At 39.9% G+C, this 14,286-nt stretch overlaps 1 protein-coding gene across 6 annotated transcripts in view; it reads right to left on the minus strand.

The window, feature by feature from the left end:
• Positions 1-1,568: 1,568 nt before the first annotated feature.
• The window catches only part of PDE7A (phosphodiesterase 7A), a 72,914-nt gene continuing 60,196 nt past the window's right edge, over positions 1,569-14,286 (minus strand). For all 6 annotated transcript variants that reach the window (XM_061994774.1, XM_061994772.1, XM_061994771.1 and 3 more), the window contains 9 exons: positions 13,632-13,695; positions 11,306-11,401; positions 9,613-9,713; positions 7,438-7,569; positions 7,020-7,111; positions 6,260-6,404; positions 5,320-5,416; positions 4,235-4,315; positions 1,569-2,561 (listed from right to left, as the gene is read on the minus strand). In XM_061994774.1, the coding sequence (XP_061850758.1) occupies positions 2,356-2,561; positions 4,235-4,315; positions 5,320-5,416; positions 6,260-6,404; positions 7,020-7,111; positions 7,438-7,569; positions 9,613-9,713; positions 11,306-11,401; positions 13,632-13,695 (1,014 nt within the window). In that variant the 3' untranslated portion in view covers positions 1,569-2,355. The remainder of the gene's footprint in view (positions 2,562-4,234; positions 4,316-5,319; positions 5,417-6,259; positions 6,405-7,019; positions 7,112-7,437; positions 7,570-9,612; positions 9,714-11,305; positions 11,402-13,631; positions 13,696-14,286) is intronic.

Consider the following 14,286-nt stretch of genomic DNA (forward strand, 5'->3'; position numbering starts at 1 on the left):
TTAAGATTCTCTGATTCTGTGGTTCTGTGAGTCAGTACTTTTCCCCACTTAACCCTACAAACAGCTACAAACAGGCTGTCAAGCAGCTTAGTCTCTCTGTAGTAAGTTACTTACACGCAGCAGTTACCCCTTCCTTCCGACAGCTCCAAACACCACTGGCGAAGTATCACCCTTTTTGAGCCACTGTCTTAAAGCTTTTCTGTCACTGCAAGTGCTCCCCAAAGCTCCCCGTCGCACCTGATCCTTCTCTGCCCCACTCAGACCACAGCAAGAGCTCGCACTGACCGCAAAGGAAGGAAGTTCACGCAGGTTCAGGAAAACGCTTTCATTAGAAATTTATTTGTTTAAACATGGCCACTTCGATATTAACGGTACTACTCCGGGGAACATGAACCGATAATAACTTCATTTTAGAAGGGAAACAACCAAGTAAGTCAGGACTTGCTTTTCAAACAGTAAAAGGCCAAGTTCCAAGAGGCAATACATTTTGGCAGGTAAGGACTAGTATTTTGAGATCCAGAAGTTGGCTTAGTTTTACAGTGGAAGGTGACTGCAACCTCAGCTACTTTTCCATGACGCTGGACTCGGTCAGAACTTAAATGTACAAGAGCGTAAAATGTGAAAAGATTACTTTTTTTTTTCTTTTTATTAATTAAAAGTTAACAGCAACAGGCACATATTAAAATGAATATGGCAAAGCCTTTACAAATGGCTTTACGCTGAAGCTCTCTCCCAAAAATGGCTGTTGCAACAAACTGTAAACAGAATTAATAAACAGTCTTTTACAACAATAACAGGGAAATACAAATGAACTAAAAGAAAGCACCAGTTTCTCAAACTAGATTACAGTTGTGCTTACTGTACTTAAAACAATGTAAAACAAATTACAAAAATGGAATGTTTTAAGTTTAAAATTAGTCCTTTAATTTTGTCCTAAAAAACATTTTCTCCTTTTCCCATCAGAAACCCATTCTGTGGGTGATGTTTCAGTAGAGGGAGGAATACGTAAACAATGCACTTTTTTACTTATTATTATTTTTCAAATCAAAAACAAATTTGGTCACTTAGCTTTGTGCATAGTTTAAGGCATCTGTAGCAATTTGTTACAGTTTCCTCCCCAATGTGGCTGTTTATGAAATTGTCACATTCTAAAAGAATAAATAAAATTAAAAAAAAACCAAAACACAAGAACAGAAAACCAAAGCAAACCAAGATAACCAAACCATAATGGTGCCGTTCAAACCCATCCCTGTCCCCTCCCACCCTCCCCCGGCCCAAACATACTCACACACCCACACATACACACACGCTGCAGCGAAAGGGGCATTTGTACCCTTGTTCTGAAGGACACGCTTCCCATCCCACTTTATTTCAGATTGGCAAATACCCTGAGCTGATTATGGTGTTTAGACATTCCACCTTTTTGTTTGTTTGTTTCTTGCATGTGCAGTTCAAGTGTACAATAGTGAAAACAACATGCGATGTTCCCACTGCAGGATCGCAGTTATGCAGTTCGGACGCTTCCCTCCCTCCAACCCCCACCCCCCCACACCCCCCCCACTTCTCCCTTCCCAAACTCAGAAGTGTTTTCCAACATTAAAAAATTGCATTCCCATACAGCACTGGAGGAAAGCTTGGCTGTGCTCTATGATGAACGCTCAGTTCCCAGTGCACAAACAAAATTATGGCAAATGGGAGGCTTTTCTGGCATCCAAAGAAACAAGAGCCGCAGTCTCGGATTTCATCTTTTTCTTTTAAAAAAAGCAAAAAAAAAACCAACCCCAAACCCCAAGTTAGTGGTTCCTTCACAGCCATGCGCAAAGGGTAAGTCTAGAACCAACAGTTTCAGAGTACATTTGTAAACATCGAGTCTCGCCAGAGGCAGCAGAGGATGGGCACTTCACATTTCCATAGTAAAAGGGGGGCTGAGTGGAAGGTAGGCGTTGAACACATGTACGCGAGTCTCGCGGAATTCCGAGGGAGTGGAACAATCCATCGCAAGTGTTACGTTCGAAGACCGGATTCCAAGTGTCAGCAGACAGACGCAAAGCCCGCGCGCGGCACGCGACGGACGCGGCTCTCGCGCCGTCCCTCGCGGCTCAGTCGCTGCTGTGCTTTGCATATTCAAGGTTCCCAACGAAAACCAACCGAGGCGGGTGCATATTGCTCTATGTTCAGATCTTGCAAGTTTTAAAAAAATTCTGGTTCAGATGGTCTGTGTCAAAGGAAAACTTGGAAATAAATAATGCTGGCATCATTTTACCATGTTAGCAAAACCTTGGGCTGGCAAGTATCTCTTTTAATCCAACCGTGCAGATACCAAGAGAAGAGGCAGTTTTGTCGTGAAGACTGAGGTCAGGACAATCGAGGTTCCTGAGGTAATATGTCTGAGTCCATTTCCTCAAAAGCAGGGTCATCACCGCTGCCCGACTGCTCCCTCTGCACTCCCTTCCAGCTCGCCTTGTTCAGTCCCAGGTGGCCAAGCATCGTCTGCGACAGCCTGGTGTTTGAAAACCGGGCCCATTCCCCAAACAGTGGTTCCACTAAGTAGGTCATAAAACCTAGGGAAAACAAAACCCAAACATTTCCAAGTGAGAGAAGAGGAAAGGAGAGAGGAGAACAGGGGAAGAGAGGAGAACAGGGGAAGAGAGGAGAACAGGGGAAGAGAGGAGAACAGGGGAAGAGAGGAGAACAGGGGAAGAGAGGAGAACAGGGGAAGAGAGGAGAACAGGGGAAGAGAGGAGAACAGGGGAAGAGAGGAGAACAGGGGAAGAGAGGAGAACAGGGGAAGAGAGGAGAACAGGGGAAGAGAGGAGAACAGGGGAAGAGAGGAGAACAGGGGAAGAGAGGAGAACAGGGGAAGAGAGGAGAACAGGGGAAGAGAGGAGAACAGGGGAAGAGAGGAGAACAGGGGAAGAGAGGAGAACAGGGGAAGAGAGGAGAACAGGGGAAGAGAGGAGAACAGGGGAAGAGAGGAGAACAGGGGAAGAGAGGAGAACAGGGGAAGAGAGGAGAACAGGGGAAGAGAGGAGAACAGGGGAAGAGAGGAGAACAGGGGAAGAGAGGAGAACAGGGGAAGAGAGGAGAACAGGAGAAAAAGAAATTCAAACTATATATTTCAAATAACATTTAGTAGCAAAAACCCAACTGCGTTAAGACTGTTCCTCTCTGACCTGCCTTTAAAAATTCATTTCAATATTTAGGGCATCTTTACAAAATAATCTCTCAAAATGTAAAAGACTTTACTATTTGGTCAAAGGACCAACATTCTACTGGATTACAAATTCACTTTTCTTCCACAGCCACACCAGGTTAACAGAAAACGCTGGAGAACACAGGGGAAGAATCTAAACATCAGCCACCAAGTCACAAAAACTACTCTGGAAAGCATCAAATCCTTCTTTTGGAAATGTGTAACAAATCACCTCAGAGGCTCTCTGAACTATACTACACAGGGGGGGAAATATTGAGCTGATTGAAATTCTTAAAAATACAAGTTACAGGCATTTTCAAACAAAAGGGTCACATAACATGAACACACGGGCCCGTGTACACACGTCTGTGCGTATGCACATGTGCACTCACACTATTTCCCTTAACTAAAAATTAATGGTTAAATGCCTAAAATTTAAATCTGTCAATTACAGAAATGCACGTTTTGTCTAACACTCCCGATTAAAACTGTGCAGCTGCTTAAACAGATCAGGTTTGGCTCTCATTGAAAGCACTGGTTCGTAACTATGTGGTTAAATATATTCTTTACCGTGCTTTTAAGGAATTTGCGTTCAATCTACATAAGCAACTTCATTAAAAATAACTATATTTATATTATAACTTTAAATCCAACTCAAATGAGGAACAAAAAGGTTTAATACAACAGCTGTTCACCATTCTCCACCAAAACTCTGCCCAGCACCATTTCAGAGGCTGTGTTTCAAAGGATTGTTAACATCCCAGAAAGCTAAACTCAAAGAGCTGGAACACAGTCGTGGCAACCTCGCTGGGAAAGGCACCCAAGACTAAAGGGGCAAGGGGAATGACCACTCCTTTCCCCAGACTGGACATTTCAGATGAGGAAGTTCTCAGCAGCAGCATGGGAAAAATCAGACAGCTGCCTGTCCTGCTGTACTTGCTCTGGGAGGAAGTACAAGGTCTGTGAGCACAGCACCTTTTGTAAACACTCTATTTAAGGAGGAAGTGTTATATAAGAGATCAAAACTGGAGATGTAGTTACCAATCTGGATGTCAGCAATAGTCTCTGTCTGACGGTCACAAAGGGGACTCACACCCAAGTGGTACTTTTTTTCAATATCTCCTAAAGAAACAAAAGGATAATACAACTGTTAGGTCATTGAGTCCAGACCTAAAGAGTCATCAAGGACTAACAGAGATGGGTTGTGCCAGCTGGTTTAACAAGGATGGTATCTTTCAGCTGTTATGTTTACTTCTCTCCCCCATCTCTCAGGAGAAAACAAGTAGGTCTATCAGTGAGACTAACAGTACTTTGTATTTTCCATCAAACACAGGTTTCCTGAAGGATTAACATACTCCCTTGCAGTATCTCCTAGACTGCCACAGAAATGACACATTAACACACACAACCCCACCCTTAGCAGGATGGAAGTGAAAAGCTTAGCCTTCACAAATTTCCCACTAAAGGCAATTAGTCATCGTGCTTCACCTTTACCTAAGAACACTCTTCATAGTGTTAGCACCAAATAAAACACTCTGTTCCCCATTTATCATTTCCATGCACAAATTAGCAGGTCTCAAGTCAGCTAAACCAGCCTTAAGAAAGAAGCACGCTTTATTACAGAAACAATTTATCAATAATGGAGAAAATTCACTCCATTTGTCAATGAAAAGCTTTATTAACTACTTACATAAATAAGTAGCCTTAACTGCACGGTAACTAAAAAAAAAATGACCTCCCCAGTTCTTACCTGCTCATCAACAGGCCTCACAGCTAAAGTGAACAATACCCAAGGTGCATGCTCAATGTATTTCATAATTTACTGAAACCACTAGGTAAATGCCAAGTGAGCCTAATCACCCACCTGAAGCACCTTTCAGGCTGAAGGATATATCTCACCAGCCATTCTAGGTTCAGATTCTAACCAGATTCTTTGTTGGGTTTCAGTACGACTGACCTTTTACAAGAAGTACAACTTGTGAAAAGTAAAAGATCCCATCCCATACCATAAATCTCTGTTAGTCCTAAATATAGATCCCTGTATTTGCAAGCAGCTATGACTCACAGTCGCTTTCTCAACAGTATAAATACATTATGTACCAACAGATACTTCTACTCTTACTTGCCTTGATGGAAGAACTCCTCTGTTACTTTTTCACTCCACTGCTTACTGAGCTCCCACGTCCGACATGGATTACAAATATCAGCACACTTCAAAGCCATCTAGTAAGTTAACGTAACAGTGTTAGAGCACCTTTCCCTCCAACACAGGCATCTGTAATTATTTTCTTCCTGACAGTTGATTAAGTTTCGTGAATAACAAACCTACTTAGCACTTGTGCTTCTCTCTAAAGTTATGTTCTACAGTCATTATTTAAAAGTCCTCAGGGAACTATTATCAGATCTCATGATTACCTCTGAGTAATATGGAAATTCAGCCAAGCTGAAGTATCTCAAGGGCACTATATTGAGTATATTCACGAGTACAGGGGACGACAATAAATTCAGAAAAATGAAGCATCAAAGCAAGCAAACGGTATTTCCCATTCCTGGCTCAGAAGTTCACACCTTTAGTAATGGCTTGCACAGGACAGAACTTCTCATCTGTCTGTGATTCTGCCTATTCCCTTTCTTTTGTAATCCACAGTAAGAACCTAATCATCAAAATTTCTATTAGCCTAAAGAGACTCTCAATGGTTTTGTTTCTACAGCTCACCAAACTTCTTCTCTAGCATCGCTGCAAACTGATTAATAATAGGAGTGCTCTCCTTTCCTAAAATGTGTTCTGACAGAGCGCTCCACAGCTCTGAGACTGCACTGGAGTCATCAAAAGAACTAAACCTTGTCTTGGAAACACATCTCTCCTTGCCTTAGCAACTCTGGCGTTGCTTGGGAAAAAGTGCTGGGCACAGGGGAGACTGACGTTTTGTTCGTAACAAAATGTCTAGAAGATATTTCTACTGCATTTTGAAAGGACTTAGCCTAGCAGAAGTCATATTTAGCATTTGAAGTGAACTATTTTTGACATCAAAATTCTGTTTCCAAAAATATGACCAAAAACATCACCTGTAAGATGAAGTGCCGATGGTTCGCATTCTCTAAACATAAGTCTCCTCTATCCAAGTGGGATCGAAACATGGACAGATATTCATTTTGCTGACTGATGTCTGTGGCAAGAATGAGATCACCTATCTGGCTTTCCATCAGCTGCCTGAAATTAGCAATACCAAACATTCAAAAAGCATAACAATTAAGAACAACTACCAGCACTAGATTGAGGTGTCTTTTTATCATAGTCATTAGTATATAGACACAAGCTTTACAACCAGCATTTTCACTCAACTGTTTCTTTTGTTTTCACACTCTCGGAAAAATTCCTACAACATCCAGAGAAGCATCAGGATGTTTCGCTGGCAACTTTCAGGAAGACTAAACAGTTTTAGTTTCCCCTCCTCCAATCCCCCCATAAAAATGCACAAAATCATTGCTTAAAGCTCTTGTTCAAGTAGGTGAAGAGGGTCTATTTTAAACTACAGTTGTGGTGGCAAGATGAGAAAGGGCTGCCAAGTTTCATTTGAACAGGTGCATGACTACATGAACACACTCCTCCAGTGTGCTGGCAAAAAAAGGGTGTTTCCTGAATATCCCATTGCACCACGAAGTGCTCCTCTGCAACAGCACAGTGTGGCACCCGGGAATGCTGCAAATACATCATAACCTACGTTCCGTGTGCAGAGCTGACATGCAATAATTTAGCTTCTTTTGCAAGGCTGTCTTATGTAAGTGGCAGCTTATTTGTATCTGAAACTCTCTGGTATAAACATACCTGTTTTCTAACGACATATGTGCAAATAAGCCAGACTCTCTCAGCAACCCCACTGCTGATCTCCAGTGATGGTTCTCTAATACTGAGGTATTCTGCAAAAGAAAAAGGTATTACAGGGATCAATCAGTAACTTGCTCTCACACGGAGGAGCAATATGCTAAGAAGAGCTGTACCAGACAGTTTTGTTGGGTTTTCGTGGGGGGGGCAGTGCTCTTCCTCCTTGTTTTTCCCGAAGGAGGTTAAAGCTCACAAATCCTGAACACTTTGTTAGCTTGCACAGTTTTTAATTCACAGTGGCACAGAAACAGTGTTGAGATTCAAACCAACCACTAGCTAAATGCATCACAATTTACATTCCTGTTCTGCTCAGGCATCCTGCAAACCTGGTTTTAAGAAAACAACTGGTTTATGTCCTTACCTTATATAAAGTTGCTAAGTAATGGTTTGTTTTAATTAGGAAAGGTTGGTTAACACCTGGGTGATCCAAATCGTGTGTGGCAGCTGCTATCAAACTGAGCAGAACATCCCATGGAGTTAAAGATTTGGAAAGCTGTAGAGTAACAACAACAAATGTCATTCTGTTAGCAATACAAGCGTGCCTTTAGAAAAAGAGCATCAGTGTCACATTTTTCTTATTTAGTAATTAAAAGCCAACAGAAACTCAGAAAAAACTTTAATAGCATAAAACTATTATTCCACTGACTTTTCGCAGTATTTCCCCTCCACCAAGCTACAAGATTTCAGCAATGGTTTAAGCATTATTCTTTCTGAAGGGGAAAGTTCAGGTTTAAAAAATGCTGACACACAAAATGCTACTTTCTGTCTGGTAATGAAGTACTATCTCTAACCAGATCCTGTAAAATCGGCAAATGCTTAAAATAAACTCTCCATCTCATTTACCAAGTTTGTCTGTATGTGTCAATTCTGCCTTCAACACAGAGCATACTTAAAAGAAACATAAAATTCTTTCATCTTAGAAGGAAGAAACTGATGCTCTGGAAAACTTTAGAACTATTCAGAATGGATTTCTACTCTTACACAAAATTATATTTCAAAGTCTGTGAGGAAAAGAACTGAAGGAGGAAAATCTGCCAAAAAAAAAAGTCCTTTCAAGAAGCAATTAAGTCATCATAAAACTGCAGGGACTTATTTCCACTGTTCATAGCTGTTCCTACTTCTGTCTGGGAGGTCTGAGAGTTACACTCAGTAACACAGTCCAGCTTGCACTAAAACAGAGGACAGTTCTGCACACACCAAAGTGAAATGCGGCAAATGCCATACAAGGACAGATGCTTATACTCCCTGTTGCATTTCCATCTATCATGCCTCACATGTTTATAACATACTTTGGTGCAGCAGAACCAGTAGCTGAACATGTTACTAAAAATACAAAGTCTATACTTGTATCCAAAGCATCACAAAACTTCCATCACGGGTATTAAATTAAAAACACTCAGAGCTTCCCAACTGCAAGCCGGAAAAAAACCTTGTCGTGTATCAGCTCTGCTCACTGCACCAACAATTGATCTGAGAGCATCACTGAGAAACTGAGTGGGAGGAGTGGGCAAAGAGCCTCTGAAAAACATACACAGAGCCAGGACTGACTTGTTTTTACCTCAGAAGGAGAATAAAGAGCTATGCTATTCAAGAGAATACCAGATTGGTGATAATCTGCATCAAGGTAGATAATTTATCCCACCCCGCTAGAGAGCACTACAGTCTGCAATTTAATACAGAAGGACTTGATTTAGCTCTCAAATTGTCTAGAAGACCACCTACAGCAGACTGCCAGCAGTTCCAGTAATAAGAAACAAACACTCAAACAGCTCAGCTCCTTTAAGATCTGTCACACTGCACCTTTTCAGAAAGAAAGAGAACTGATGTCTTGCTTTAAGGTGCCTCTAGCAGAAGCATACTACTCACTAACATCAAAGGTGAGCAAAGCATGGGGAGCTGTAGTTTCTGGGAAAAAAACAAACAAACAAAACCCAAGAAAATAAAAACCAATCCAAAGCCCCAACCAAATCAAAAAACCCTACCCCAAACCCCAAACACACAGGTTTATCACTGCCAGCTCAGATCTGGGCTGCAGTTCTATGTATATGTCTTGGGGCACAAGGCTATCTTAGACAGCTGCAGTCTGACTCAGTTCCCTAGTCTGGTTCAATGTAAAGTCACACAAAAGACAAAGCCAGCTGAGGGAGAGTAAAAAGAAGAGCATACAGAGGGGTTGTGGAGTCTCCTTCCTTGGAGGTCTTCAAGACATGCCTGGACATGTTCCTATGTGACCTTATCTAGGTGACCCTGCTTCTGCAGGGGGGTTGGACTAGATGATCTCTAAAGGTCCCTTCTAACCCTACCATTCTATGATTCTAAGTGTGGATCCACAGCCTCAGCAACATGGAAAGTAATTCCCTGCCTTTGTGTGTTCAAAAGTGGTTTTTGTTGGGTTTTTAGGTTTGCTTTTAATAGAAAGTGTTGTATGTGCATTTACACATAGATGTGTATATGTACACACACCCATGTATACGCACACACAGAGACACGTAGTTCTGCGCATACACATGAAGTACAGGTCAGAACACTCCCTTACCTTGGGCTCTTTTAAGTAACAGTGCATGGCCTGAGTTACATCAGCAGCATGAACTGCATTATGATAAGGGTTTTGACTGTGATAATCTTCTTGGACCATAACTGCAGGAAAAATAACAAATATCCAAATTTGACTAAAACAGCAATTTTTTCAAGCACCATTTTCTCCGTCCTTGTTAGGCACAGAGATATGCAATGTCACAAGCTATAGCCACATAAAAGCATCAAAGTAATAAATCACCAGTTGAAGCACAACGCGGATTTAAAAGATTTTTATGTGAGCAAACAGTATTTTCTTAAGGAAATCAACCACATGCAAAGTCATCTCAGAGCAAAAATTAAACAGCCTGAAATCAATATATAACCTGAGATGCTTTGACTTTTGAGAGCTTCCCAGGAAAGACTCCTTTTGATAACCTAGCCTGTCTGAATGCTGAAGCCACCTGGAATACAAAATGAAGACAATACAATTTACCCAAGCATCAGGGTAACTTCATAACATGCCTTGAAAACGGGATGAGAGGAATCAGGCGCTGCTTTCCCATCAATTTAAGTGTTTTTCTTTCCCCTTCAGGAAAGTGGTCATGGAAAGCCACTTCCACATAGTTTAGGCACCTTCTCATACTTGTACTCAGGCAAACTTGAGTCTATATGCAAGTTTGAAATGGATCTTGTTTAGATCATGGTCTGACTAACCACTCCTAGATTTAATGCTCCCTATTTAACTCCTTACTTGCTTTTCTCCACCTTCCTGGCTTTTTCCAATATATATCTTTAAGCATTACAGGTAGAATACTTTAAAGGACATTAACATTAACTTAAGCACATAGAACTAAAACGTTTAAAAAGATGGAGGGGGAGAAGACCTGACACACGGTAACCAAACTACATTCTGAAGATTTGCCTGACATGACACATTAGCTCTTTCAAGGAAACCTCAAAAGAACATCTTCCAGGCTGACTACAGTCTGCCAGTCTCATTCCAACAAATATGCCCACAACCTCTTTCCCTATCAGTTTACAAACCAGTACCCTTTATGTAACTGGGACTGTAAAGTTTGGGCACTGCTGCCATGGTATCTGCAAAGAGATGTGGCTCACGAAAAATCAAAATGCTGTAACCATTGTGTAAACTCAATAGTACTCATTGTGTGGCTGATACCTCATATGGAAAATAATGAAAACAAGCATCTTTGGCTTTTATTAACCTACAGTAGAATTCCGTTTCACCTATTCCTCACATCCAGTTCAGCATGAATGAAGATGTCCTTGCCTTCGCTTTTTTTTTCCCTTTTTGTGGCTTCATAAGCTGGTCCAGCTCTCTGAAGTCTACATGTTTCTTAAATAATTCATGTTAATAAAGCTGACCTGGGACAGTATTTTGATTACAGTTTGCCAGGAACAGCATGGCACAACAAATCCTATGTTTCCAGGAACATAGTACTTTGTCCTTTCTTTCCCCCTGGTTCCAATTTGGATTAAGAACTTGAAAATACGCAGAAAAAGAGGAAAGATCACCAAGTGACCTCTGGAAATCACAGAAAGACTGTGTGTGTGTGTAAGCAGACATACATGCACACACATACACACATGTTTATATGATTATTGCTAAACTGTAAGGTACAAACATGTGGATAAACAGCAACATTCATCATAATAATTTATCTACCCAAATGTATTAATAATGTATTTACCCAAAAATCTACGAAGTTTCATCGTATCTAACTGGAAGTGTTCAATTAGTCCATGAAGATTAAACAGATGAAAGGTTAGGCTGACTAGACTGTTTCCTAAAAATGAGATGAAAATACTAATTCATTGGAGGCCATGAAATCAGTGACTCTTTCATCAGAAACATATTATTTCAATACACAAAAATCACACAAGCAAACTTCTCTACACCAATTTATGATAAACATTTAACTCTTACTGCATGACATGATTCCATTAGCTATGTCCTCTACTAATAACCAGTGGTTTTGCATAATCATAGTGTATTCACCCATTGTCCACTGCCAACTGAGAGGAAGAAAATATCACTGAACAATATCGAAAGTAACAGGTTTCAACATGTGAACCCATTACAATGATACTTGACTTCACAGGTATGACAATGCAACGTTATCATAGACACACATCTGAAAACCAAATAAAAAAATAATCAGGCAAAGAAAAAAACTAGCCAACATTACCAATTAGCATAAACTGTACATACGCTGTCACTCATTTCCATTCTGCATTTTGCTAAATTACTTCTTGTTTCACTGAGAACAAAGTTTTAAGTTTCTCTAGGCAGAGTATACTATTACAAGCTTACAATATACTTTGTCTATTCACAGCTGGAAGACTGTAATCATTTGCAGTGGTAAAACAAGGAAAGCTGAGAGAAATATCCTGCAAATATTTACTTGAGATAGCTTGCCCATTATTTACTCTGCAAACAATATGTAGTGGCAGATAACTCAGTTTTGGTACATTGACAATTTTCATTTAGCAGGAACTAAAGAACCTAGAACAGACAGAAACTGGGCAAAAATTTCTGCTAAATGGAGCTTATTGCTAGGTTTAATGTATTCAGATGTACCTGCCACTTCCTCATAATAAGATGGGCAATTCCTCAAACACTATTTACTGAGTAATTCATTTCTTACGGGCTTGTCCAGGGCAGCTCACCAAGCCAAGTTTTATACACAGCATTCTCCCCTTAAAACTTTCAAGGCTGCCTGTTCAAAATGTCCTTCTGAAATGACTAAATTAGAATAGCAAAGGAAGGCTTCCATGACAGAAGCTGTACTGGTAGTATTTTAAATGCTTCTGAAAAAAGTGCATTTAAAATTAGAGAAGGCCTCTTACAAAAAGGATGACTTCAGATTACTCCCATCTGATAAACTAATCCAAAATAAACTATGCTTCCAAACAAGTTGACTTGTACACGTAGTTCCTTCTCACACAGTTATCTAAAGTTCATCATCTACATAAATATTCTATTTTTTAAAATAGACTTGCTCTTTTCAGGTTTTTTTCTATCCATGTTCTGCATTAAATCAAATTGTGAGGATACTACTTCTACACTAGATTGAGCCAATCATCCTTTCAATGAAACAGGAGAGAAAATTATCTTTTGGCACAACATTTCCCTTTCTGAACTTCAATTCTCTTTCTGTCCACTCTAAACACTCTTACTGCATCTCTACTACCAGCTTCTTTTGACTGACATAAAAGGTGCAAGAGCTGCTCTCCGTTTGCATCCCACACTGGCACAAATCTTACTGTGATGCTGGACTTCACTCATCTTCTTCCAGTCTAATCAAAACTCAGCTACCATCGCTGCGATTGTAATACCAAACTTCACCCTACCCACTGCAGCAGCCCTTCCCCCTCCTTTCCAGCACACTTACAGAATCCCTTTCTAACTAAAATGTTTTATTTTAATCAACTCTTTCTGTAGTTCCTATTGTTCTTTGTAATAGGTGCACAAAACTAACCGTAATATTCTCTTCCTTTCTTTTTTAATGTTGTGCAAGTTCTCCAGTTATCCTATGGCATAATTACAATGCATTCATACCAATATGCCTTCTTATTGCACTGCAAAGTACTGGAACTATTCTACACATCACTACATTTATCAGAAAAATACTTTGTTCAATATAAATGACTTTTTGGACACAACCATATAAACTATCAGCACTCTACAATTTTGAAAAAGACTAAGTTAGCAAAATTACTTCTTAATTTTTATTACTTGTTAACTTATTACTTCAATTCAGTAAGAGAGAGCAGCAGCTTACAAAGCATAAGAAGTAACTTTTCTAAAAATCAATGATTATTATCAGTACTGACAGTAACAGCATTTTAACAGAGTCACCAGGCAGCTAGGATTTAAAGACTATTAAATCAAAAAGTGCCACCCAATGAAATTTGTGCTTTTTAGTGAACAAGCAATCACACAATATCATGTAAGAGCAATGGTAAGTTATGCTAAGAGATAAAACACAAATGAAGGAGCAAAAGTAAACTCACCATTTGTCAGTCTATCAAAAAGAAAAATATCAAAATTCCAATTTCCAACCTTCTCCAGCATACACTGAAAGAAAAACACAAAAGCTGTCTTCTTTTGCCTCGGGATATGCCTATCTTCCCATAGCCTAGATTGTATTTAAGACTTCAGAGATGGATGCAAATCTTATGATTTCTAGATCTAAAAAAAAACGCTACTGAAAGATTCATTACATTTGTCTGATAACTCAATACTTTAAAGTACATGTTACAAATTTTAAAAACAGAAAAAAACCCCAAGAAGTGACTTGACAGAACTGGTTGGAGATTTCCCTCTCATCCTTTAGTCAATTTCTTTAAAGAAGGAAGAGACACCATAAGTTATAAACAGGAACTACTATGTATTCAGACTTCTTTCACTTTAATTTTGCAGTGAGCTTCTAAATTAATCCGTGTAGTCCTTTACCTTGTTTTCTCTGTTTATAATAGAGAAATACCTAGATGCTTGACTAGACATTTTCATTTCTTTAACTTCTTTTTAAAGAAACAGTCTTTTGACTTTCCATTTCACTAAACAAGCACTTCACATTTGCTGCACATGAACTGCTCTTCCAGCAACAGGGAACGAACAAGAACAGCCAACAGTACTTGAGGACTCACCAGAGTTCAGCAGTCACAA

Source organism: Colius striatus, chromosome 4 (genome assembly GCF_028858725.1).
Source record: "Colius striatus isolate bColStr4 chromosome 4, bColStr4.1.hap1, whole genome shotgun sequence".
NCBI classification, from domain to species: domain Eukaryota; kingdom Metazoa; phylum Chordata; class Aves; order Coliiformes; family Coliidae; genus Colius; species Colius striatus.